Source organism: Eretmochelys imbricata, chromosome 7 (assembly GCF_965152235.1).
Source record: "Eretmochelys imbricata isolate rEreImb1 chromosome 7, rEreImb1.hap1, whole genome shotgun sequence".
Classification (NCBI taxonomy): Eukaryota; Metazoa; Chordata; order Testudines; family Cheloniidae; genus Eretmochelys; species Eretmochelys imbricata.
In genome coordinates, this window is record NC_135578.1 from 32,047,910 (window position 1) to 32,075,908 (window position 27,999).

The 27,999-nt window shown below is 46.2% G+C and overlaps 1 protein-coding gene across 2 annotated transcripts; it reads left to right on the plus strand.

Annotated features, from left to right (window-relative positions):
• Positions 1 to 1,116: 1,116 nt before the first annotated feature.
• On the plus strand, positions 1,117 to 27,769 carry LOC144268075 (pre-mRNA-processing factor 39-like). 2 transcript variants are annotated; one of them, XM_077822644.1, is made up of 14 exons: positions 1,117 to 1,251; positions 7,030 to 7,343; positions 8,857 to 8,982; positions 11,518 to 11,636; positions 12,027 to 12,194; positions 14,243 to 14,507; positions 15,379 to 15,486; positions 16,306 to 16,470; positions 17,559 to 17,685; positions 19,218 to 19,486; positions 21,269 to 21,453; positions 22,963 to 23,037; positions 24,874 to 25,027; positions 27,170 to 27,769. In XM_077822644.1, exons 1-14 carry the CDS (start codon positions 1,140 to 1,142, stop codon positions 27,230 to 27,232), a joined length of 2,250 nt encoding a protein of 749 aa, XP_077678770.1. In that variant the 5' UTR covers positions 1,117 to 1,139; the 3' UTR covers positions 27,233 to 27,769. The 2 variants fall into 2 exon arrangements, with proteins under 2 accessions (XP_077678770.1, XP_077678771.1); XM_077822645.1 differs by having other exon boundaries at positions 14,243 to 14,432.
• The last annotated feature ends 230 nt before the right edge of the window (positions 27,770 to 27,999 follow it).

A 27,999-nucleotide genomic window follows, 5' to 3' on the forward strand; every position in this document is an offset into this window, starting at 1 on the left:
AATGTTGCAAATGCAAAGTGTAACACTGGTAGACTTAAGCTCCTCCCTTCGTCTCCCGCTCACAAACACCTCCGGTGATGGCTGTGGGAGACTATTAGGCTATGTCTACATCACTGTGGTAAGTCAACCTACACTAAGCAACTCCAGCTATGTGAATAATGTTGCTGGAGTTGACGTACCTTAGGTCGAGTTATTGCGGGGTCGTTGGGGCAGAGAACGGGTTGACTAGAGAGCGACCTGCTGTTGCTATGGTGGATCTTCACTAAACCTGCTAAATCTACTGCTGGTGGATTGATCTTAGAGCCTCAATCCCAGCTGTAGTGTAGACATAGCCTTAGAGACTTGGTGAAAGACAGGATAAAGTTCATCTTCTTTACTTCTCCTGCAGACTACATGCAGAGACTTCACGCAGTAGCAAGGGAGTCCATCAGCCACCTGATTGATTGGCCCTTCTAGATCTTCTTTAGCCAGGCCTCTATGGTTCCCTTTTGTCTTCTAATCTTAAGAGTAGGGCTGGTGCCATGGGACTCCGGTTGGCACTTGACCCGTTCTTCCTCCCCCTCTATGGCACAGACATGTCCGCTGAGAGGAAGCTCTCTGGCCCCTCCTCAAGGCCTCTGCTCAGCTGAAAAGCCTCTTTGCCGCCCTAGCTCCTCTTCCACCAGCTCCCTATGGTTCCGCCATATAGCACGGAGCCCTAGAACGGGTTCGGGCAGGGGTTCTCAAACTGGGGGTCGGGACCCCTCAGGGGCTCACGAGGTTATTACATGGGGGGGGTTGCGAGCTGTCAACCTCCACCCCAAATCCCACTTTGCCTCCAGCATGTATAATGGTGTTAAATATATAAAGAAGTGGTTTTAATTTATGGGGGGGGGTCTACACTCAGAGGCTGGCTATGTGAAAGGGGTCACCAGTACAAAAGTTTAAAAGCTACTGGATTAGGGAGTCGCTCAACTCCCCGTCTGCCGGGTCTCGGTGGGCGTCCCGAACCGGTGATGGGCCGCTCCAGGTTGTTTCCCGCTACGCTCTCTAGTTTCCTGTACTACGCCGGCGGACTACCCATCCCCATCCGGGTCCTTGTGACGGGCGCGTGCGCACTGCTGGCTCAGTTGGTGGCGCCGTAGTAGCTGCGGGACAAGATGGCGGCTGAGGGGCTGGAGGCGGCGGGGAGCTCAAGCTGTGGCGGAGCCGGGACCGAGAGGGCCCTCGGCGGGGGAAGCGAGAGGGGGGAGAGCGGCCTGGACATTGGCGGTGAGAGCGGGAAAGGGGGGCTGCTCGGGGTCCGGCTGGGAGAAGTCCCCGGCCAAGCTGCTCCCCGAGGGTGGGGGAGTTCCTTTACGGGGTGACCCTTGCTTGTGGGAGGAAGGACCCGGCTGGGGGGATCCCCTTGGCGTGCAGGGAGTCCTGGAAGAGAGTTGGCCCCCGGGGTCTCTCTCAGGAGGCGGGGAGGAGTTCTTGGTATGGGGTTGGTGGAAGGAGGGAGATTTTCGGGAAGAGGGAGTGTGTCCCCTTGGGGACAGGGGGAAGAGGAAGGCCAGGAGCCTGGCTGGGGGGTGGTTCCCACTGGGCGGTGGAGGGGTCTCTCTGGGGCGAGGGGAGCAAAGTGCTCCGAGAGGTGAGGGCCTCCTGGGGATTGGGGGAGGAGGGATTCTTCAGGGGGATTCCCCGGGGAAGGTACTTCTGGGATAGGACCTGGTGGGAGAGAACTGCTGGAGCTGAGGAAGACCCCTCTGCAATGGGACCTATGGTATTGTTGGTGGAGGGGGGGGGAATGCTGTAGCATGGTTCAGAGGGGAAAGGGTGGGGTGCTTCCTGGGCTGAGGAGGGGCACCTCAAAAGGGATCACTGTATTGGGATGATCCCTGATGTATGGCCTTCTCTGGGGAGGTGGAGGGTTTGGTATCTCTTGCTGGTCCAACTCTGCCAGCTGGATTAGTCTGAACCGTTAACTTCTTATGGGATAAATCTGTTGGCAGGCTGGTTACACAGCAGGGAAACTGGAGTTGGTTCCTTTCTGGGTTGAATATAGATAGCGGACCTGTGTGTGGTTCTTTTGGAGGCCATAGGACTGATGAATTCACCTTCTTCATTGTCTGATACTATGAAATGGCAATGCTTAATGGTTAGAGACTCCTGGGTTCTATTCCTGGTTTTGGGGAGGATCTAGGGGAGAGAGCAGGGGAAGCCAGAATCCCTGAATTCTATTCTCAGCTCTGAGATGGGGAGTGATTCCTAGCAGTGAGTGTAGGAAATTGGGAGCCTGGTCTCTTGAGTTCTACTCCTCTCCCTAACTTCATTTATGGTGTAGATGTAGGGCATATTGCTTCACTTTTGTGTCTCTTTCCCCATCATCTCTCAGTGCAGTGGATTTTGCCCTGTGGGGCACCGTTTGAAGTATTCACACAAAAAATGTAATTTTTGACTGATGACCCAGACAGAGACATGCTCCAGATTTAAGGCAGTGGGGCCTAGGTTTTCATGCAGATACTTTGCTAGTGAGTAGTTTTTCTTCCTGCCATGGTCTGCTTGGAATTCATTCCTTAGTTTATAAAGTACAGGAGTACTTTTGGCACCTTAGAGACTAACAAATTTATTAGAGCATAAGCTTTTGTGGGCTACAGCACACTTCATCAGATGCATAGAATGGAACATATAGTAAGAAGGTATATACACACACACAGATAAGTTGCCATACAAACTGAGAGAGGCTAATTAGTTAAGATGAGCTGTTATCAGCAGGAGAAAAGAACTTTTATAGTGATAATCAAGATGTCTAAATAGACAAAAAGAAAATGCATCCGATGAAGTGAGCTGTAGCTCACGAAAGCTTGTGCTCAAATAAATTTGTTAGTGTCTAAGGTGCTACAAGTACTCCTTTTCTTTTTGCGAGTACAGACTAACACGGCTGCTACTGTGAAACCTGCCATTTAGACAGTTGACAAGAAGGTGTGAGGATACTTAACATGGGGAAATAGATTCAATATGTGTAATGACCCAGCCACTCCGAGTCTCTGTTCAAACCCAAGTTAATGCCGTCTAGTTTGCATATTAATTCAAGGTCAGCAGTTTCTCATTGGAGTCTGTTTTTGAAGCTTTTCTGTTGCAAAATTGCCACCCTTAAACCTTTTACTGAGTGGCCAGAGAGGTTGAAGTGTTCTCCTACTGGTTTTTGAATGTTATGATTCCTGATGTCAGATTTGTGTCCATTTATTCTTTTGCATAGAGACTGTCTGGTTTGGCCAATGTACATGGCAGAGGGGCATTGCTGGCACATGATGGCATATATCACATTGGTAGATGTGCAGGTGAACGAGCCCCTGATGGCGTGGCTAATGTGATTAGGTCCTGTGATGGTGTCACTTGAATAAATATGTGGACAGAGTTGGCATCGGGCTTTGTTGCAAGGATAGTTTCCTGGGTTAGTGTGTGTGTTGTGTGGTGAAATCATGATTTCAACAATTTCCATCCCACCATCAATCTCAGCCTAGACCAGTCCACAAAAGCGGTCCATTTCCTGGACACTACTGTGCTAATAGGCGATGGTCACATAAACACCACCCTATACAAGAAACCTACTGACCGCTATACTTACCTATATGCCTCCAGCTTCCATCCAGGACACACCTTACGATCCATTGTCTACAGCCAAGCTCTAAGATACAACTGCATTTGTTCCAATTCCTCAGACAGAGACAAACACCTACAAGATCTCTATCAAGCATTCTTAGAACTACAATACCCACCTGCTGAAGTGAAAAAACAGATTGTGAGAGCCAGAAGAGTACCCAGAAGTCACCTACTACAGGACAGGCCCAACAAAGAAAATAACAGAACACCACTAGCTGTCACCTTCTGCCCCCAACTAAAACCTCTCCAACGCATCATCACAGATTTACAACCTATCCTGAAAAATGATCCCTCACTCTCACAGATCTCGGGAGACAGACCAGTCCTCGCTTACAGGCAGTCCCCCAACCTGAAGCAAATACTCTCCAGCAACCATACACCACACAACAAACACTAACCTAGGAACCTGTCCTTGCAACAAAGCCCGATGCCAACTCTGTCCACATGTTTATTCAAGTGACACCATCGCAGGACCTAATCACATTAGCCACGCCATCAAGGGCTCGTTCACCTGCACATCTACCAATGTGATATATGCCATCATGTGCCAGCAATGCCCCTCTGCCATGTACATTGGCCAAACCAGACAGTCTCTATGCAAAAGAGTAAATGGACACAGATCTGACATCAGGAATCATAACATTCAAAAACCAGTAGGAGAACACTTCAACCTCTCTGGCCACTCAGTAAAAGGTTTAAGGGTAGCAATTTTGCAACAGAAAAGCTTCAAAAACAGACTCCAATGAAAAACTGCTGACCTTGAATTAATATGCAAACTAGACGGCATTAACTTGGGTTTGAACAGAGACTCGGAGTGGCTGGGTCATTACACATATTGAATCTATTTCCCCATGTTAAGTATCCGCACACCTTCTTGTCAGCTGTCTAAATGGGCCATCTTGATTATCACTACAAAAGTTTTTTTTTCTCCTGCTGATAATAGCTCATCTTAACTAATTAGCCTCTCACAGTTTGTATGGCAATTTCCAACTTATCTGTATGTGTTTATATATCTTCTTACTATATGTTCCATTCTATGCATCCGATGAAGTGTGCTGTAGCCCACGAAAGCTTATGCTCTAATAAATTTGTTAGTCTCTAAGGCTGCTACTCTGAAACCTAGTTTATAAAGTGTGTTCTAAGTGGGAGAGACTCATTAGCTAGCTTTGCTGACAGAGATGGATTTCAACAAAGATATTTGGTGGGATGCTTGTATGAAGACGACTCACTTTCTAAAATGCTGTCATATATTGGGTACTTATTGGAGAGGGGGTATTTGACATCTTTGGTGCTTTATCACAGAGCAAAACCTTGCCTCTTAAAAATGTAACCGGTTTAGGTTCTACCTTACCTACAGGTGTGGGGATAGGCTCAAAACTTTAAAATTAGTGACTATTCAGAGGGCTGTGTGACCCAAGTTTGAGTTTAGTCGATTTCCCAGAGACGCCAGGGACTGCATGAACCAGGGAGACTGAACACCTTTGGAGCTAACTTCTGTGTAAGGGCTGAAGTATGTTGATAGGGTGAGGCAGCTTGCCCTGCTACAGCCCCTGGTGACACCTGATCTGTGGAGAATTGGAGAACCTAGGCTATGTCTTTGCTACAGACTTCTGCTGGCACAGCTCTGTTGGTCAGGGGTTGTGAAGAGGTGCAATCCTCAAATGGCCTAGTTGCACCCGGCAGAACTCCTATACTGGCAGAACGGTACTTTTACTTGTATACGGTAGTGTTTTTTGTTTGGGGGTTTGAAATAAGCTAGACCATAACAGTGCATCTTTGCTGGCCTAAGCTGCATCCACGCTAGGAGCCCTTTGTTGGCATAGTATACTGGGATAGCTGTACTGGGGAAATGTTCCTAGGGCCTTAGTCTCCGGGGTTGTCAAGCTGGCACCTTTCACTGGAACTAATTTTGCAACAAAATGTAGGAAAAGCTAATTGGAAAAATTAGGCTCCTAGGAGTTGCCAAACTGTTTCAGAGCAGTGTCTAGTCCAGTATTATGTCTTTGATACTTATCAGTACCAGCTGTTTCAGAGGAAGATGCAAGAAATTGTATAGAAGGCAACTGAGAAATACAACAAAGGAATTTGATTTGCATCTTCACCGTGCTACTCATAACCTTCCTCATCCATGCTCCCCTTCTGTATAACACTTTAGGTATACATTCCTAGGGTAGGAATGTTGGACTGGTAGAACTCAAGAAACCTGGGTTCAGTTCCTTGTGCAGTCACAAACTCGTGTGTGATCTAGGGCAAGTCACTTAATAGAACCTGTTCTTCAGTAAAATGGGGATAATTAGTTCCTTACCTCACATGGTTGTTTTGAAAGATAAAAAGCCCCCATTAAGATTATGAGATGCTTAGATACTATTGTGATGAGGACCATATAAGTACATAGAACTCTTGTGTCCCCACCTCATAATCTTACCCACCCATCCTTAGTCTAATGCTCTGGGGAATAGCTTTTTCTTTCTTAACCACATTACTTGCTCCCGTTTCAGTACAAATAAGAGAGTGAAGTAGTTTCCAACACCAAAGAAACATTACATTCCTTCCCAGTTTACTCAAGAGCTGTAGTTTGTATATTAATTTTCTTTCCCAAATATTGCCTGGTAGTAAGGTGTGTGTTAATTACAGAATGACTCTCCAGTAATCCGTGTTGTGAAGTTAATGATGATATGCCAGATTACTTTGGAGTCTGCTTTCTCCTCTCCCTCTTAGCAAATGTAGGATTGCTTTCTGCAATATATTCTCAAGGGCTTTGACCATCCAGTTTTCGGTGGCTCAAGCAATGAGGCTTTTACCACTGATTCTTTTACAATCTGAATTTCTCCTCATTAGAAGATGATTCTAGATATTCAGGTATATAGCCTGAAGTTTTTGCTCTGTTCAGTTCTGTCCTGATGCTCCTATTTAGATCACTTTAGGCCCTCTGGTCCTTCTCATGTAAGACAACTGCTGGCTGCCTCAGAAAGAGAAAGAAACTTACCCTATGGGCAGGTTATTACATAATTATCCACTGCAGGGGTTTCTTGCATTTTCCCATCAATCATCCTGTAGTGTTTGGAGACAGGATATCAATCTAGGTCTGGTGTGGTTCTGACTTCGGTGTTTACACCTCTCAGAAGAACTATCCAATGTCATGGACATAGTATAGGTATATGAAGTGAAACAAGATTGCGGAGGCTTGTCTTGTCTTTTTATTTTATCTGCTCCAAGATAAAAGCAGAATTAAAGGGGCACACACCTTGACACATGCTGGGTAATGAATGTATGTCAGGGAAAGTTGACACAACTGATACAATATTTCACTGGTGCATATGCTTAAAAGATGGTAATCTTTGGCAGCAAGATAGAGAAACCCAAGATAGATCCCTCACCTCCTCACTGATCTTGATGCTGTAGGTCCCAACCAAGACTTGCTCCCAAAACCGCCAAGTGATAGTACCAGTAAGCAGGAAGACACCAAAGCAGCACAAGGGTGCAATGGAGTTAACGCCGAAGCCAACGTGTCAGGGCTCAAGGACCCGTGTGCAAATGAAGAGAACTGTCAATATCCTGCCTCCGAGGAAGAACGTGCAGCAGTGGCTACCCCTGTGGCAGCGGAAGAAGTCTCCCTCTCATACCCTCTGGAGTTTGAGAAGTACTGGAAGGCAGCTCAGGAGAATCCTCATGACTTCACGGCATGGACCGAACTGCTGCAATATGTGGAACAAGAGGTAGGGAGTGAACTTTCTTGGTGCATGGGGCTGTTAATTTGTCTACTGCATTTGCTTTTTAACAGTGGCGCAGGTGCCACAAGCTTGTGAAGTTTATAATTCTACAAAAAAGTAGCAACTCCTTTAATTTAGAAAAAAGGAATGCGTTGTCTAATAGTTAGAGCAGGGTCCTGTGCAGAGAGGACTTCTGGGATCTGTTTCCAGGTTTGGGAGAAGAGTGGGGTCCAATGGTTAAAGCAGTGTGGAGGGTGGGAGTAAGGACTTCTGTATTCTATTCCCAGCTTTCAGAGGGGAGTGGGATTGAATGGTTAGCGCAGCAGATGGCTAAGGGACAGGACTGCTAGGTTCTGTTTCCAACTCTGCCACTAACTTGTTTTGTGACAGTTCACCTATCTGTGTCTGTTTTCCCATTTGTAAGATCAGTCACTTATGTGCAGCACTTTTGCTTCACCCTAATTACAAGCCATTTTAAGGTCTGACTAATTTAGCCCTGCCACAAACAGATGCAACTTCATTGAAGTCTCTGGTATTGCACCTGGTTTGTCAAGGGTTAGATTTGTTCTCGCCCCTTTGATTAATTTTAATAGGATAATTCTTAAATAGGTATTGCAAGTTTCAGTACTAATTAGTGAGAGATTTAATGCAAGGACCTTGCAGATCTTCAGATGAAAGATCAAATTGCCACCTGAAAGAGCATTATACAAGGGATAATTTGGAAGAGCCTAAGGCTCGCTGCAAATTGGAGTTTCCCTTTGAAAGTGGTGTGGTAACATAGTATTTAGACACCAGCAGCTTATTGTATTGTAAACCCAAATTAGGGTTTGTCAAGTGCTAAGTAAGAGCAACATGTTCTTGTTCGAAAACTTTCAGTCAAAACTGTTTTTCAATGGAAATTGGAGGTTTGATTAAATGAAACTTTTTGAGAAGTGTCTGCTGTCTATGGAATTTTTTTTTTTGCTTTCTCTCCCCAAAAAAAAAAAAACACGTGCCGCCGCACCGCTGCCCCCCCCCGCCCCTCCCCCCGCCCGCAAATCACCAACCTTGCCTGAAAACCAGAAACCTTTCAGCAGAAAACCCAAGTGTTTAATTTCTGAAGTGCACCTGTAGTGTCTCATGGAAGTTGTGGTTCGGAGCTGGACAATATCTTCTGTGATTCACTGCATTAATGCAGCTGCCATGATGCACAGTGTCCCATCACAAAGAGGGGGAGACTCCAGTGCATCATGGGAGTTGTAGTGTGACTAAGGGAGCCCATTCTATGGGGGAGAATGGGAGCATGGGACACCTGAACTACAACTCCAGTGAGGCACCACAGTTACATTTCAGAATTGAAACACTTAAATTTTCAGCCAAAAACATGATATTTTGTGGGGGGGGTGGAGGGACCCTTGTTTTCCTACCAGCTCTATTTGAAAGGCTGCTTTGGGGCTGGCAGGGTTTGGTTTCCAGCTCTCCCAGTTCCAGGGCTCTTCACACATGCTCATTCCCCTCCTGCTGCCCTCTCTCTATACAGAATCACATCTTTGCAGCACGAAAAGCCTTCGACGCCTTTTTTGCTCGCTACCCCTACTGCTACGGCTACTGGAAGAAGTATGCAGACATGGAGAGGCGCTTCGACTTCAGCAAGGAGACAGAGGAGGTAGGGAGGAGAATTATTGGGATTTCTTTGTGCTGTGCTACAGCAGCCCTTCCAAGGTTGATTACCCCAGTGGCTAAGTCCTTGTTGAATGGACCAAATGCGATAGGGCCAGGAGTTCTTCACAAAGCCTGTGCAAAAGTACCTCTTGGTGTCTGTCACAGGTGACTTGGTAATTATATAGCAGGAATGCATTGTTTCAGCCGATAAGCAATTATCTTTGAGAGCTCATGGAGGATGGGTGAAGTCCCGGAGGACTGATGAAGGGCAAACATAGCACCTGTCTTTAAAAAGGGAGAAATTATAGACCAATCAGCCTAACTTTGATTTGGAATTATAGACCAATGTGGAATTATAGACTGTGGAATTATAGACCAATCAGCCTAACTTTGATACCCAAAAAGATATTGGAACAAATTAAACAGTCAGTTTATAAGCACCTAGAGGATAATAGGATGTTAAGTAACAGCCAACATGGATTCCTCAAGAACAAATTATGCTAAAACAAACTAATTTCTTTCTTTGACAAGGTAATCGGCCTAGTGGATAGGAGAGAAATCAGCAGATGTGATATGTCTGAACTTTAGTAAGACTTTTAACATATTCCTACATGACAGTTTCATAGGCAAACTAGGGGAAAATGTTCTACTATATGGTGGGTGCATAATTGGCTGAAAGACTGTGTTTAGTTTCTGTTCTCAAAGAGTAGTTACGAATGGTTCACTGTCAAACTGGGAGGGCATATCTAGTGGGGTCCTGCAAGGTCAGTCCTGGGTCCAGTAGTATTCAATATTTCCATTTATGATTTGGATGATGCAGTGGAGAGTATGCTTATAACAATTAGAGAATGACACCAAGCTGGGAAGGGTTGCAAGCACTTTGGACTGGATTAGAATTCAAAATGCCCTTGATACATTGAAGAAGTGGTCTAAAATCAATAGGATGAAATTCAAGAAGGGCAACTGTAAAGTACCACACTTAGTAAGGAAAAATCAAACACACAACTATAAAATGTGGAATAACTGGCGAGGCAGAAAAGAATCTGGGGGTTAAAGTGGATCACAAATCAAATACGAGTCAGTAGTGTGATGCTGTTGCAAAAATGGCAAATGTTGTTCTGGGATGTGTTAACAGGAATGATGTATATAAAATGCAGGAGGTAATTGCTCTGCTGTACTCAACAGTTGTGTGGCCTCAGCTGGAGTACTGTGACTGATTTTTGGCACCACACTTTAAAAAAAGATATGGCCAAAATGGAGAGAGTCCAGAGGAGAGCAACAAAAACAAGAGGTTTAGAAAGACATGACTGAAAATAAAAAGTTAAAAATATTGAGCATGTTTAGTCTAGAGAAGAGAAGACTGAGGGGAGACATAACAATCTTCAAATATGTACAAGATTGTTGTAAAGAGGAGAGCAAGCCATAGTTTTCTATGTCTACTGAAGATAGGACAAGAAGTAATTCCCTTAGTTTGCAGCAAGGGAGAGCTAGATATTAAAGAAAACGTACTAACTCTAAAGATAGTTAAGCTCTGGAACAGATTATTTAGGGAGGTTGTAGAATCCCCGTTCTTGGAGGTTTTTCGGAGCAGATCAGACCAACACCTGTCAGGGATGGTCGGTGGGGGTGGACTAGATGACCTCCTGAGTCCCTTCCAGTCCTATTTTTTTTATTATTGCCTCCTTTGGTGCTGTGCTGGTTTCCCAGGAGCTGGTGGCCAATAAGGTGCTCTTCCCTGGGACTGGTTTTGCACAGTTCCTGAATTAACTGCACCTCTGACCCCCCTCATCTCCTCAAAGGCACCACACTTAGGTGTCAGGCCTCCAGCAGTCCCCTTTCTCAGGGTGAAATACCACAATTCTCTCTCTCCAGACCAGGTCCTTAGGTGCAGACCCCTGCAATTTACTGGATTGCCTCAGTTGGTCTGTCTTCAGTTACATGCAGTTCTCAATGTCAGAATTATCCAGTCCCCAGCCAGTTTTCGTAAAGCAAAGTACCAGTTATTCACAACAAAAGCTTATATGCATGTCTTGTTTACCAGGTGGTCATCTTTCTTTCATGTGGAGACCATGGCAGGTCTAAAAGTACTTGGGGTTTTCTCATGCAGTCTGGTTGTATTGGTAAACGTCTCATGCCTGTCAGTTATTGAATGGTTTATGACCATATCTCAGGTCGGGGTTGTTATTTTGTGCTGCTTCAAGTCCTTTGTCTGCTAAGGCCTCTGAGTCAGGTCAGAGCAGTCTGTGTGCTTTTTTCCCCAAGAGGTTGAATCTTCAAAAGACTTTAGCTGCATTGTTTCAGTATTAGGAATTTGCATTAGTTACCCCACTTCCTTTAGTTATTGGAGGAAGCATTCTGTACCTTACCCTTTTAGCTAGGAATATAATCGCTAATGATCACATACAGATACATACAGTACTATGAAATCAGTCTAATAGTCTTTGAATATACCACAGCATCTTTCACATAGGTCAGATGGGTGGGAGCATTATGAAGCTTCTTTTTGTTTCAGTCATTGTCAGAACCTTTTGCTCTGCAGGTGTTCGAACGAGGGCTGCAGTCTATCCCCCTCAGCATGGACCTCTGGATTCATTACATCTCTTACCTACAGGCCACCTTAGATATGAACCTTCCTGATTCCATACAGAAGATCCACAGGTACATAACCAGAACATTGAAAACACAGGACAACACTGTGTAAGGCATTAGGGGAGACTGTAATATTGGCTGGGTCAGTGAGCTACTAGAAGATCCAGGGATCTTGCTTTCTTTGGGGTGGCTGTTTGTACTGCAGTGGTGCCTAGAGGTCAAGCAAGATCGGTGCCCCATAATATGGTGCACTGTACAGACATATAGGGAGAGCGAGTCTTTGCCCCAAAAATGCATACAGTCTAAATAGACAAGACAATGGGGTGGAGAGGAAACAGAGGGGAAGCAACCTGCCCATGGGATGAGAATAAAACTCAGATCTCCTGAATGCCAGTCCAGTGCCCCACCCGTTAGATCATGTTGCCTTTCTTGTTAATGGATGTTCTTTCTCTCTTACAGTGTGTTTGAATCAGCCGTGGCTGCCGCAGGAATGGACTTCCGCTCAGACAAACTGTGGGAGATGTATGTGGAGTGGGAGAAGGAGCAAGGTGACCTGAAGGCCATCACAACCATTTATGACCGAGTGCTCTCCACACCAACCCAGCTGTACAGCCACCACTGGGAAAAGTAAGTCTCCTTCAGGATGAAACAAGTCCCTGAGTCTCAGCAACAACCACCACAGTTTGGCAGTGATTGGTTCACTATTGGTGGTCTTTGCAGAGAGGCTAAGTGTTGACTAGGGGTAGGCCATCTAAACTGACCTTCCCTCTTTTCCCTAGAGGGGGTGTGTTTGCAGGATAGCATAAGAGAAACTCACATTGCTGGTACTCTGTCTGAACATAGAAATTAGGCTTAATAAAGGAATGACCGGTTGAAATTCTCTGCTCTGTGTTATACAGGAGGTCAGGCTAGATGATCTAATGGTCCCTTCTGGTCTTAAACTTTGTGAATTACCAGACTGGATCACCCCCAAGGTCCGTCTAGTTCAATATCCTGTCTGCAACAGTGGTCCATCCCAGGTGCTTCAAAAGAAGGCATAAAAAGACCCAGATTAGCAGACATGGAATAATCTGGTCCCCACATTTAGACTGCTGCTGATGTCTAATAGTTAGAGATTGGTTTAACCCCTGAAGCATGAGGTTTAATGTTCCTTCCATAATATTTGTCATTAGTTATTACAACTCTGGATTTTCTTGATGTCCATATAAGTATCCATTCTCTCTTTTAATCTGGTGGAGTTATTGGCCTATTCTGTAGATGGAGAACTACCCTTTCTATGGCTCACTGTGGAACTTACTACTGAGGTTAAATTCACACAAAAAATTCACAAAAATTTATCTTTTGCAACATGCATATCATCCCAGATTTTGTGGGACAACCCCCTGCACGTCCTTCTCCCAAATTGCTCAGTTCCTAGCTGTAGAAGTCGATTGTCGTCATTTTCTGTAAGGCAGATTTTCCCATTCCTGCAACATCTGAGTGCCTCACAATCTTTTAATGGCCTCGCAATTTGCGCCCCTCTCCCCCAAGTGAGGTAGGGTGGAACTGTTATCCCATCCTACAGATGGGGAGCTGAGAGACTAAGTGACTTGCCTAGGTTCACACAGGAACTCTGAGGGAGCAGACAATAGAACCCAGGTCTCAGGCTAGTGCCCTGACTGCTGGATAATCCTTCCTCTACCCACTTGCTGCCAATTTGAGTAGTTGAGCTGTGGAATTCTGTGACAGGACATTGGAGGCAGAGAGCTTAGTAAATCTGAGGAAAGGATTAAACATGCTTAGTGATTCTTCATCTTCAAGGCATGAGCTGATTGCTAACTGGTTCAGAGAGGGAGGTGGGGAGTATATGTTTTCACATATATCTATGCATGCAGTGTAGTATCAAACTGTTATGCATTAAGGAGTTGTACATTTTCCCCTGGAGCACCCTGCACTGTTTACTCTGAGCAAGAGACCACACTGTCCATCTGATCTGATACAGCAGATGCTGGGCTGCTCTGATACAACTGGAGGTGAAGATGAGAGATGTAAGATGGCTCAGTGGTTAGGGTGCTAGCCTGGGACTGGGAGACCTGGCTCAGTTCCCAGCTCTGCCAGCAAGAGTACATGTACCCAAGCTAGCTAGATCAGAGCTAGCTCATTGAGTAAGAGTACATAAGCTCTGGCAGCAAGGGTTAGTCCCACCCACCTGGGATCCTGGGGGCATACTCAGGTGGCCACCACCCATGCTTCTGTGGCTTCACTGTTATTGTTACTTGAGCTGGCTTTGATCTACCTGGATCACCTCCTGATTGCAGTGTAGACCTCTCCTTAGTCTCTCTCTGCCCGAGTTCCCTATCCGTAACGTAGGGCTAATAGCACTGTCTTACTTCACAGGAGTGTTGCAAAGATAAATCCATTAAAAATTGTGAGGTGTTCTGATACTGTGGTAATGACCTAAGAAAAACGACATAAAAATTGGTGCAGATGCCTCCAAATTAGCTTGCTGTATAAAATACGATGGCTGAGTGGGACACCACTTCAGGCAGACAGGTGACCTGATTGGGTACAGCAGTTCCTCTGTTTTAGACTCTCCTAAGCAGTTTGAATGACCAGGTTTAAAGGGCCTCCTCACTCTGACTTGAGTGGGCTTTGGTATCCATCATCAGCTGTTGTTCCTTCCTCCCATGCCTCAGGTTCAAGGAACACGTGATGAGCAACTCCCCCAAAGACATCCTGTCTGCAGAGGAGCTGCTCTGGTTGCAATCCAAGATCACCACGGAGACAGTACAGAAAAGTGTGGAGACAGAGGTGGAGGAGGTGCCACCTGGGGAAGACCTGCCTCCGGGGGTGGAAGTAAAGCCAGAAACAGGAGCTGATGCCCAGGTACCACGCTTCTCAGCCTCCTACCCAAATGATGCAGACTTTGACAGTTATTCTGAGCTGACATCTGCTGTCAGGGTGGGTATTGTTGTTGTTTGTTGTTTGTGTTATGGTAGCACAGAGAGGCCCTGACCAATGTTGGGTGTGGGGCCTATTCTGCAGGGTGCTGGACAAACACTTAGTGAAAGAGTCCCTGCCCCCCCAAGATGTTAGAATCTAAATAGACAAAGGGTAGGGGGTGAAATGGAGACAAAGACAGGAGAAGGGACTCTTCCAGGGTGTCACAGTGGTAAATGACAGCCAGGAATAGTAGTCCAGTCTCTCCTGATTCCCAGTCCGGTGCACTATTCACTCTTGAATAGACCTGGAGAGATTGCTGTAGAATTGACTATTCTTCCCCCATCAAGAGCCTGCTCTATGTTGCATTGCATCTTATAGACTGCCCAGTGCAATCTGAAATTTCCTCAGTTTTTGTATGCGAAGTCCTGCACAGTACTCAAGGTTTTCACTTTAGAGCGTTTTCCCATCCTGGAGAACTGCAGGAATTGGTGGTAGTGACCTCAGCGTGGATCACTTATTGCTGTGAGCCTTTGCCTTCGTAACCCAGCATGGTGGAAGGGATTAAGATGTGAAACATAGATCATTGTTACTAAAGATGCCCTGGCAGTTCTTGTCAAAGACAGCATGTGATCCTCCCTCTCCTGGACATATTCCAACATATTCCAGCTATGTGCTGGCTCCCTGAAATTCCCCCCTTTCAATTTCATTTGAATTAAGGAGTCTACTTCACTGACTTTCTTAAATTGTTAGGCAGCATGGCTGTGTTCCACCTCGGGGCAGCCATGTTTAGTGATCCTTTCACACATGACTTCTTAAGATCTAAATGAGATGGAAGATGCTATAGAAACATAAGGTTATCACCATCTCTTTGCACTGGTTCGTCTTCCAGGGAGACCTGGACCAGGACAAGATCCGGGAGCTCGTTATCTCCATCCGGCAGCAAGTGTACACCCAGAATGAGGCAGAAGTCAGCAAGCGCTGGAACTTTGAGGAAGGGGTAGGTAACCATGGACTCCACTGTAGGCAAGGCTCCACGGCATGGGCTACGTGCTTAGCAGCATCCACTGTCTGAGCAGACACCCCAGTCCCTATGTGCAGAAGCCTCAGATTCTGTTTGGTGAAGAGGAAATAACGTGCATTGTTTTGGCAGGAATTCACAGAAGCTCTTGTGGGTTCTCTGTTTCGCACAGGCCATCTCTTATGGAGAGATAGAAAGCCAGAGGTGATGGCTCAGTGCTCTAAGTATTAGGTTAGACATACCTAGACTTCCCCCGGTGGAATCACTCCTTCATCCTTCTAGAAGCAGCAACGCTGAACATGGAGCTGTAGTCGGGGGCTTCTAGTCATGGAGCCTTAACCTGAGCGCCTCTCTTTACATGGACATAAGATTTCACAGCGCTCTTTGTAAGGGAGATATCTGGCCAAAATTTTCTTCCCTTGCTGCTGTGTACTGGGGGTTTCTCATCTCACGCCCCCAAAGGTGGCTGCATTTGCTGCCTGGGTAGCATTTAGCAAATATAGGGAGATAGATGAAGGATGTACCATTATGGTGCCCCTCCATTAGCTCCTCTCTGGGTTGAATGCTGCTCTGAATGTCTGCTCTACAGTGTAGTATCTTTATTGTAACATCGAAGGATCCTAGTGAGGGCTCCATTGTACAAGGCACTGTAAAACTAAATGCAATACCTGCCCCTAAGAACTCACTCTCTAGATTAGCTGTCCCCCACTCTGTGACTGAGCCTGCTTCCTCTGCAGCCCCCCTCCTGTCTATCTTGCAAATCTCTCTTTATTCCTCCCCATCCCAAACATTTTGCAGATCAAGAGGCCATACTTTCATGTCAAGCCGCTGGAAAGAGCACAGCTGAAGAACTGGCGCGACTACCTGGACTACGAGATTACCAATGGCTCCCACGAGCGCACCATTGTGCTCTTTGAGCGCTGCGTCATTGCCTGTGCCCTCTACGAGGAGTTCTGGATCAAGGTGAGCCCCTTCCCACTTCCCCCTTCTCCCTGGGGGTTGCTCCGCATATCTGAATCCTGCTGACTTCATGCTGAAGATGGGCGGCGCTACTCCCCTCCTCCCCACACACTCCTCCATCTCTGCTCCTAAGGCAGTTAAGAGGATGCTCTAAAAAAATATCCTCAATGGCTGTGTGGTGTCTTAGCCATGGAAGATGGATCTGTTAGTTTACCGTATTTCGTCATTCACAGAAGACAGGCAGGAGATAAGCCAAAGCCTCGTTGCAGTCCCAAATGTTCAACAATGCCATACTAGGAGGGTGGATTGGCTTTGGATGGAGGTAGCAGGCCTTGGGAGGATTTGTGTCCCTATTCTGCAGCTGATAAGAGCAAATTTTAACTTGAATACCCCTGCTGCTTTTTTAAAAAAACGGCTGTGGGTAAAGGGGGGAGCATCTGTTAAATCCCCAGGGCACACTGGCCTACAGGGCTTAGCAAGCCCACCCCTTGGGACAGCAGCTCAGAGCTGGAACAGAATGGTTTGATGCAGTCTTTTGTTTCACTGGTTTAAAGTAGATTGGCTTCACCCTCTAGCACTTAGGCAGGGGTTTAGTAATTCTGCTCCCCTTTAGCATTGGGCAGAGTCCCCTAGCTCTTGGACTAAGCCAGCAGCATCTTGCAGGGGTGGGGGTATTAACTGCCCCCTGGGAATCAGAGAGTTAATTCTGCACCAGGGCATGAGATCCCTCTCCCCACCCTGGCTGCTGCCCACATTACTTGTGCAGTCAGCACGAGTTCAAGTGGTGCTCTCTTATGGATTTCCAAACGTTTCATTTATTTTTTTTATTCTGCATGTATATTGTGGAGCAAAATTCTAACACCCTTCTTTTAAATTCCGTTGCTGCTTTTTATCTGCCCGTGTTTCCTACCTGCCTAAGAGGGTGCAGGAAATTCTGAAGAGAGGTGTGTTAAGCCCCTTAACGTGAGTGCACCATAACCTTCTCAATACAAGCTGATGTAGCAGACTTTCATACATTCTATGCCGCAGGAAGTGGGCAACCTTAACGCATCCATGTCCTCTTTGTATCCCCCCAACCCCTTCTAATCTAGTACACGAAATACCTTGAGAACCACACTGTGGCTGGGGCCAGGAGTGTCTTCCAACGAGCTTGTGGCTACCACCTCCCCAGGAAGCCCAACATCCACCTCCTGTGGGCTGCATTTGAAGAGAAGCAAGGTCAGAGGAAACTTACCCTATCTGCACCTCTCTGCTGATCTGCTGGCCTGAGAAGCCCTTGGTTAGCTGGAAGTTGACTTTACTAAGCAGTTCAATAGTGGGGGAGGTGACAGAGTTTTTCATTGACATTTCACGTAGCCACCCAACCCTTTTTTGTGTGTGTTCACAACCAGCCTGCTCAGTAACTCTTTGAAAGATTGAGGCCAAATCTTAAGGGGCAGACATGACTGGTTCAGTTCTGGATTCTAAAGTTAGCTCTTCGTGTGCTAGTCTCCGCCAGAATGCTTAGCGGACAATAGAATCTGGGAATGCTGGGCTAAGATTTTCAAAATCAGCTAGTGAGTTTTGAGTGCCCAGCGTGACACCTGATGTTTTCTTAGAGGTTGAGTGCTTAGCAATTTGAAAATCTAGGCTCCTTTAAGATGTTTCAAGTTGAGCAAAATCACTAGTCATTTCTGTAAATCTTGGCTCTGGCTCGCTTTTCTGTAAACTCACATGTAAGTTGGGTGCTTGTCTTCAAAGCTCCAGCAGAGAAGAGCCACAAAAATGATTCAAGAGTTGGAAAAAAATTATTTACAGAGACTTAAGGAGCTCAGTCTCTTTAGCTTATCAAAAAGATCAAGAAGTGACTTAATTATGGGTGGGGGGGGAGAAATACTGGATACTTAAAGGGCTCTTTAGCCTACTGTACTTCTGTACAGTATTTCTTTGCCACCATGTACAGGTGAGGTTCCTCTTCCCGGCCAATTGGGGATTCAGGGACCTGGCTGAAACTGTCAAACTCGTTGGAGTTTGGAAACTACTGGAGAAAGGCAGAACAAGAACCAATGGTTGGAAGTTAAAGCCAGACGAATTCCAATTAGAAATAAGGCATGTTTTTGACAGGATGATTAACAATCAGAACACACTCACTAGGGAAGTGGTGGATTCTCCATCTCTTGAGATCTTTAAATGAAGACTGGATGTCTTCCTGGGAGATACTTCAGTCAATTATAAGCGTGTGCGCTCCACACAGGGGGAACTGGTTGGTTCTCCAGTCTATATTATACAGAAGGTCAGACTAGATGATCTAATAGTCTCTTCTGGCCTTAATCTGTGAACTGCTGCCTAGTAAGGGACATACAGAAACCTAGGAGCTTCTTGGCCGGAAACCCTTTGCTTTAGCTGTGTCCATGTGTTTAAAATGTGTTCTTGTCAGATTTATTTTGATTTCAATTGCAAATATTGGCCTGTACCATGTTTAAATTGCAAAGCCAAGACCATGATGTGTATCCGTGATGGTGCGCTATCCCCTTCAGTCTTTACAGGCTTAAAGCGGAGGTTAGATGATTTGGAAAATGCCGCTAAACCCTTTAAGCCCCCTAGTGTGGTAAGTTTTTTGCCTTTGAAACGAGTGAGACTCTCGTACAACATAGATTTAAAGCAAAATAAATATAGCCTCTAAATTCACAGAGCACCACATGTGCTTGCCATGCTGCCTGCCTTCACTGCCACTGTCACCTCTTTCTCTCTCCCCTCCCGCATCTGTGCAGGAGACCTGGAGGAGGCACGTCGCATCTTGAAGTCTTATGAGGAGTCCATCCCAGGGCTGGCTATGGTTCGGCTGCGGAGAGTGAGCCTGGAGCGGCGACACGGCAACCTAGAGGCAGCTGAGGCTCTGCTGCAGGAAGCCATACGGGACAATGAGGGGATGCCCCTGGCTTCATTCTATGCCATCAAGCTGGCCCGACAGGTGCTGAAAGTGCAGAAGAATCTAATAAAGGCTCGGAAGGTTCTCATGGAAGCGCTAGAGAAAGACCCGGTGAGATTTTGGGAAGGGGAGGGTGATGTTCCCAAGAAGACAATGCATTAGGGTTTCTTGGTGAGATAGTGTCTCTGTCCAGGAGGGAACAGATGCTGTGGAAGACTGTTCTGCATAATTGCATATTTTTATTAGTATATTGATTGCATCTAGGCTCCAGCTAAGACTGAGGGGGTGCTAGGCACTACACGCAGATCTTGACCAAGATTGGGGGCCATCCTTCTGTGATGCTGGGCACTGCACAGGCACTTAGTGAGAGAGAATCCCTCCCCAAAGAGCTCACAGGCTAAGTAGTCAAGCTTAGTGAGGAGTATCACATTGTCTAGAGTGACTCATGACTCTGAGTGCCAACCTCAAGGCAGACACCCCAAATTGGTGGTGGTTTCTGTAATTAAATTTCACCAACCCAGTAACAAATGTGAACTCCTAGATCATTATAACGGTCTTACCATGGAGTTAGACGGTCCCCTTAGACTCTACATTCTATCTTGCCACTCAGACAAACTGGACTTAGTGCTAATTGGTCACTTACCCCAAAAATCACACCACATTTAGGTTGCTTCCAGTCCCAAGAGACCACTCAACCCCAGATCAGTTGGTACCCTAGATCTTACACCACAGACAACGCCTATAGCCAGTCCTTTAATAAACTGTTTAAAGGGTTATTAACTAGCCAAAAGAAATAAGTTATTTACAGGTTAAAGCAAACAAACTTACACACAGATGTTACCAGGTAAATCCTAAGAGTGACAGACTTTCAGTCATGTGTCAATTCAAAGTGTCTTTCAGGGCGGACCCAGGAGGCAGACCCTGGGGATCTCTGGCTTCAGTTTAGAGTCTCTGCCCCTGTCAGAGTTCAACAGCCAAAAAGATGGAAAATTTTCCCATGACTGTTCTCTTTACTTCGTTCAGCTTCCAAATCCCCAGGACAAGCTTTCATAGAGTCTAAACACTAAATACATTCTTATAAGACTAATGAGTAAAATGAACATACAGGTGAACTGGTCTGGTCTCCAGCTATGAGTTTGTTGGTTCTTAGCTTATGCCTACAGCCTGGGCAGCAGTAGGCACCTGTGGCCTGCCAGTGTCACAAGAGGAACTGAGGCACTGAGAAAGGAAAGGATGTGCCTGTGATGGCAGAGCAGGGAATAGAACCCAGGTATCCTTATTCCCAGTGCTCCAGTCACTAAACCACACTTCTGCCTGACTCTTGGAGTGGCCCATTCAAACAACTTTAATATGAGAGCAGTCAGGTTGAGGGTTTATGGGGGGTGGGGTGTGATAAGCAAGGATCAAAGGGCAACAACCAACTATTAGCCATTTTGGCTTCTGTTAGTGACAGGGTCCTGGCTGAATTCCAGGTTGGACCAGTCCATTCTGCCTTATTGAATCTACTTTCCTCCTCCCCACACACACACTCTTACACTTGCAACTCAGTGTGGGATTCTTTTGCTTCTTGTACTAAATCGTGGTGTGGTATTTTTGTGCGGCTCAACAGCTATTGCACTGCAGTCCAGAGGCAGCTACATTTTAGTAGGGCAGGAGGGAGTCCCATACGTAGATGATGAAGCACTTCAGGATGAAAGGAGCTGGGGAATTTTTGAGTGCAGAAGAGATCACCCCATAATTCTTGGAGCTGAGGGACATTCATCCTTGGTCCTAAGAATGAAGACCGAAGCAGGGAGATTTCAATAAGACTTCCCCGGTGCCTTCTGAACATGCCTTTTCCACCTGGGCCAATCACCACATTTCTCATCTCTCCCTCTCCCCTATGTCACACAGGAAAATGCAAAGCTCTACACCAACCTCCTGGAGATAGAGTTCAGCGCCGATGTCAGGCAGAATGAAGGCAACACCATGAACTGCTTTGAGAGAGCGCTGAGCAGTGGCCTCCCTGAGGAGACCAAGATTGTCTTCTCACAGCGCAGAGTGGAGTTCCTTGAGGACTTTGGGTCCAGCATACACAGGTAAGAGAACACCCTGTCTGCATGGGGCTGGTTCTGTTCCCTCACCTCTTGGGTACAAAAAGTCAGATAATACAGTAACTCCTTGCTTAATGTTGTAGTTATGTTCTTGAAAAATGCAACTTTAAGTGAAACAATGTTAAGTGAATCCAGTTGCCCCATAAGAATTAATGTAAATGGGGGAGGGGGGTCGTTTAGGTTCCAGGGAAATGTTTTTCGCCAGACAAAACATATACAGTATAAGTTTTAAACAATTTTAAACAATTTAATACTGTATTCAGCAATGATGATTGTGAAGCTTGGTTGAGGTGGTGAAGTCAGAGGGAGAAAGAAGGTGGATCATCCAGCTGCTCCTCTTGCTGTTCTTTCCAAAGTACCAGGGGGTGTTCAACCACCAGCTCTGCCCCAGGCCCTGCTCCACCCCTGAGCGCACCATGTCCTTGCTCCTTCTCCTTCCTCCCCCCAGCCTCCTGAACGCCGCAAAACAGCTGATTGCTGCAGGCAGGAGACGCAGGGAGGGAGGGGGAGTTGCTGATCTGTGGGGCCGCCAGAGGGGAGCTGATAGGGGGGCTGCCGGCCTACCCTGGTTCCAAGCCCCCACGGCCAAACAAGCAGACTTTACACAACTTTAAATGAGTATGTTCTCTAATAGATCAGTGATGTAACAACATTAACTGGGGTGACGTTAAGTGAGGAGTTACTGTACCTAACTCTTCTACAATGCTTTTAATCAGTAGAGCCCAAAGCTGGCTGGTATCATTATCCCCGTTTTACATATGGGGAAACAGAAGCATAGATTGTGGAAGTGACTTGCCCAAGTTCACCCAAAAGGCCAGTGGTAGAGCTGGTAATAGAACCAAGATTTCCTGCATCCCAGTCCAGAGTACTGTCCACTAGGCCACACCGCCTCCCATCCCAGTGCCCACAGAGGGGAGTGTTCTTGGGGCTCTTCTTCTCTGGTGAAAGGTACCTGATTGATGGCTCTAAAGAATTAAGCCCTTTATTCTTGCACCCAGAATCCTCTAGCCTGGAACTGACTTCGGGTTAATTGCATCCACAAACGTCAGATCAGTCACAGGGTGACTAACGCCAGCCCCTTGCCCTTGAATTACCACTAGGGACAGTAGTTGAGACTTGATGGCCTAATCTTCCATCTTTCAAATCTACCAATAAGGGAGCCAATCATTCGTTCATAGGTTATAAAGCCAGAAGGAACCACAAATCGTGGCTCAACAGGCCAGTGGTGGTGGAATGAGTTCAGCAGGAGTAAAATACCCATCTTGTTGGGGGTAAAGACTTGGCTCAAGTGGTTGGAGTTTAGCATGCCACTTCTATTCCCACCTCTGCTAGGGAGCACCAAGGGCCAAAGGAAGCTTGGGGCAAAACAAAGCACTTTCAAAGTTAGAGGCGGAAAGCTTTCTATTCTCACCAGTGCAAACTTTGGTAAAATCACTGAAACACACACAGGAAGTTCTCCTGTTCTTGACCATCTTTCCCCTTCTGTCTTCCCAGCTTGCTGACAGCGTATGATGAACACCAGAAGTTCCTCAAACACCAGATGACCAGGAAAAGAGCCCCTGAGAATGGGTAAGGCACAGATGCTACCAGATTTTAAACAGCCTCTCATACATTGGGAAGTGTCATGAATAGAAAGGAGGGTCAGAATATTATATAAGAAGAACTACATCGGGATGGCCAAACTTACTGACCCTCCGAGCTAAATATGACAATCTTCAGATGTTTGAGAGCCAGAGAATGCCTCCCGGGGCTTGGGGCTTCAGCCCCGCTCTTGTTGAAGTGCCAAGCCCCACTAGGCGCACCCCACGGCGCTGAAACCCCAAGAACCCCTCCCCGCTGGGCAGAAGCCAGAGACGATGCTTGGGGGTTGGGATATGGGATCATACCTACCCCCGCGCGTGCCCGCCCCCCCGACAATTTTTGCCAGGGTTTGCTGGCCCTGCTCAGTTACATGATGTCAGGCGCCTTCCCTCCGCAGCAGCAGATGGAGCCAAAAAGCTGAGAGCTGTGGCCTGAGACGAGAGGAAGTGGCAAACAGCTGGGAGCTGCAAGGAGCGCTGCTGCAGAGCTAAAGCAGTAGCCCCTCCCTGCAGCTCCCATCTGTTTGCTTCTGCCTCTCCATGTGGAGCTAACACCTCGGAGCTGCGGGAAGGGGTTTCTGAGGGTAAGGGGGGGGCCATGCCTGGGGTGTGTGACTCAAGCTGTTGCGGAGGGCGGGGGAGGAAGAACCTTTAAATTGTGACCCCAACTCTCTGCAGGCACCTTTGGCAGAAGCCCTTAGCCCCACCACCCTGCTGCAGGGCAGAAGCCCAGAGCTCTTCCCTCAGCTTGGTAGGTAGAGAATAGGGGGGAAATTGGTGGGCTCAGTGAGCCACACTTTAACTGTAAAAGAGCCGCATGTGGCTCGCAAGCTACAGTTTGGCCATCCCTGAACTAGAAGATCTTGAGGACTGGAGTAATAGAAACAGAATGAAATGTAATAGTACAAAGTACAAGGTTGTGCACTTAGAAACTAATAATTTCTGCTATAAGATGGATGCTCATCAGTTGGAAATGAGGAGGAAAAGATGCCAGTGTATTAGTCAGAATACAGAATTACTGAGAGCAACCAATGTGATGCAGCCATGTAAAGGGCAAATGCAATCCTATCAAGTGAGAGATTTCTAGTAGAGATAGGGAAGTAATAATGCCATTGGACAAGGCATTTGTAAGACTTCATCTGGAAAACTGCGTACAAGCCTGATCATCTGTGTTCAAGAAAGATGAAGCCAAACTGGAATGTGTGCAGAGAAGGGCTCCTAGGATGACGGGAATGGAGAACCAGTCTTATGAGCGAAGGCTGAAAGAACTGGGCTTGTCTAACGTGGCAAAATGAAGACTGAGATGAGATCTGATGGCTCTCTATAAATACACTGGAAGATAAACCTCAGGGAGGGAGAAAAGCTGTCGAGGCTAAAGGCTGGAAATTAGAAGGGTACTAACAATCAGAGGATTGATATTGTGGAACAGTCTGCCAGTAGAGGCAGTGGGTGGGGGCAGAGTAGTTTGAAGATGGCCCTTCATAAGTTTATAAACAGGATTGTAACTTGAGGTTGCCTGTGATAGCATGGATTGGATTTGACACAGGAGGTTCCTCCCACTCCTGATTGCTTTATGGTGCACCAGAGCTGTCAGTATCTAATCTTGAATGCCACCTTGCTCAGTTAAGACTTCTGCTTGCCAACTGTTGTTCACAGACTAAGCAGCATTTTTGATGATAGACATCCTTAATGAATTAATGCTCACCCCAGACCTCAGACAAGGAGGTGCTGTGTACCATACTGGGTTTCCTCTCTCTGATTCCAGACCCCTCTAGGTCCTGTGCTATGAACTGAGTTATTGATTGCATTTTAAATTTTTTCCCAGCTGCACTGATGAACCAGAAGACAAAAAGCTGAGAGCTGAGGACTCTCCTGGGATGGTCAACCCTGCGGTCACTACTGCAGGCATCCCACCACTGATGGGTGGAGATATGAGTACCAATCCAGCAGCCGCTTATAACTACAGCACCTGGTATCAGGTCAGCATTGTGGCACTAATATGGTGTTCTGAGCCCTGTATTTTAATACCTCTGGCAGGATTGAAATAAATGTGTGTGACATGTTCCTATGTCCATTCCCTGTTATAGCAGAACAGCAGCTCTGCTATAGTTCAGGTTGCGAGTTGCGTAATGGTTAAGATGATTGCTGCATGGTAACTCAGATTATCTTAAAACTTGCTGTGTTTTCTGGGGATGTGGGGATAGGGTTAGTGGGTCAGTGCTGGATGTTGAACAGCGGAGAAGTAGGCTGTGTTACAGAGGTGCTGAGAGATTATTTAAAAAAACAAAACAAAAAGAGGAAATTAAACGCCTAAAAATGTCAAGGTTGCCTTAGTGGTGTCTTGGGCCCTTCCAGAATTTGGAGAGTGGCTAAGTTTAAACCACAGAACACCAGGAAATGAAGAGTTAGGGTACATCCCTTGTCCTTCCCCACAAAGCAACCTTAAATCTGCCCTCTTTGAGCAACGCTCTACCATGCCAATAACACCCATACTAGCACTGTCCCTTCACAGATGCTACAGAGCACATGAGCACTGTAGAACCCAGTCTAATGCCACCTTTTTGCTAAGGCAATCCTTGCATTTAGGTCAGGTGTGGTGAACAAGAGGTACTTACACTCAAACACGACCTACTCCACACAAACCATTCAGCCTTGCTAAATTTTACCTCCCCTTCACCCTTGCCGTGAGGATTCTTTCTGAGACATTGCCTTCATTTACCCCTCACAAAGCCTTAAAGACCACAGACTACACCAAAATCCCTTTGACAAGAAGACACCCTGATGTACCTCTGTTGACACAACCTGCAGAACTCAGCACTGAAAAGGGGCATACTTAATCCCTCAAGGTACATGTGCACCTGTCATATCAGAGTAACAGGTCTGCAAAGATGCTCCAACCAATCTCTCCACCATTCATTCAGCTACATCTAACACTGAACGCAGGTGGTGTGCATACAAATAAATGCTGGCATTTGGATTTCTGGAAAACACAATGGCACTTTCTCTTAGAACTTTCTTGTATCCACTTATTGTAGATTCATAGCTTTTAAGACAAGCAATGAAAATTGGATTTTCTAGTCTGACCACTTGTATAACACAAGCCAGAGAATTTCAGCCAGTTACCTCTATATTGAGCCAAATAACTTGTGGTTGACTAAAGAATCCAGTCTGGATTTGAAGACCTGAAGATATGGAAAATCCACTCTTTCTCTTTGTAATTTTATTCTTCACCGCATCCATTCCCAGGAGCTATTGCCAGCTGAGGGGTAGTGGGCAGAGTTACGTTTGCATTGCATATGTGCCTTAGTTCTGTAGTTTCTGGTTTTAAATGGTTTTTGGTTAGTGTCTCTGCACATTCTGGAAGAGCACAAGGCAGGGCTGGGCAACCTGAACTGTGTGTTAACAAAGTTCTGGGGTCTTTAATAAAGAAGAGAGTGTGGTCTGGTGATCGGATCAAAGGGCTGGGGTTCAGGATTCCTGGTTTCTATTCCTAGCTTGGAAAGTTTTCTGGTGATTAGCAGGAGGGCTAACTCTCAGCCCCTCTGTGTTCTAGTCCCAGTTCTGGAAGGGGAATGAGCTTTTGTGGCTAGAACAGGAAGTCAGGGCTCTCATGTTTTATTCCCACCGCTACCATTGACTCACTGACCTCCTGTTCTCATCCCAGTTTTATTTGCCTATGGGATTCGCTCCACAATTACACATTCTTAGCCTTCATAAGATGTAAACTTCCCTGCTCCAGCCCCAATAACTGATTGGTGTTAGTAAGGAAGTTCCCCTAAGGGTAGATGATCCCATGATAGTTTCTGACAGCAGGGCAGCTACTGCAGGATATGGGACTAGATGAATGGTTGGTCTGATCCAGTATGGCAGACTCTTCACTTTCCTATCCTCATCCAGTGTTACTATGAGTTGTTTAGAGTGGTCATATTGAACTCCAGAGATGGATGAAGTGTTTCCTTTATGTATAGTGTTTGGATCCTTTGGGTTAAGGGTGCTGTAGAAATGTAATTCTTTATGATGGCCTCACTGTCAAAGGAATTTCCTTGATGCTGGGGGAGAAGTTAGTCTCATGCTTCACCCCACTCTGATAATAACTAATACCTCTTCTGTTTCAAATGTAGAACTACGGTGTCTACGGGTATCAAAATCCATGGAACTACAGCCAATATTACTCTCAGAGCTGAAAGTGACACCGTGTGAGACGCGTGACCAGTTCTAAAGATCAAGGAGCAGCCACTTTACACTTGCTTCCAAGAAAACAAGAAGTGAAAGGAAAGTGGCTGTTGACTGTTTGTAAGAGAGGGAAACTGAACTGCCTTGTTAAAAAGCCCCATTTCTCCTCTCATTGCAGTGAGCTGCCCGAACTCCTTCCTTAGCCCACATTATGAACCGGATTAGATCATGTCTGGCCTTCACCTCCAGTGGCAGCCAGGGTGGGCACTGCCTCTTTGCACTGAACTGATCTCTTTTAGATGGAAATGTCTAAGAATCCCTTCCTGTATACAGTGAACTCAAACTGGCCTCACTGCAACACAATGGGGATCCAAAAGCTGAACTCATTTGGCAGCAGCAACAAAGGAATGATCCCTTATTGGAGCTCATAGAGCAGAACTTTTTTTTTTTAAAATTAACTTTATTGCAACAGTCACCCAGGGAAGGGTCATTTTGTAAACTTTTCCTGTACATTTCATGTGGTATAAATAAACGTGCAATTAATCAGACATTGTTCTTCAGTGCAGCAGAGGTTGGAGTTTTGTTCATTTTCATGGGGAAGTTATAGTACAGCTCCCTCTCTTGGCAAAAAGCATTGTGCTGCTAGGACATTATGTGAACACTTCCCCTTTTCTGGATGGGGTATAATATGGACGTTACTGGGACCTTGTTATGTCCCTGTGGATCCTTGCTGCTTTTGCATAAAAAGTAAGACTGGTTCATCTGGGTCGAGAATAGC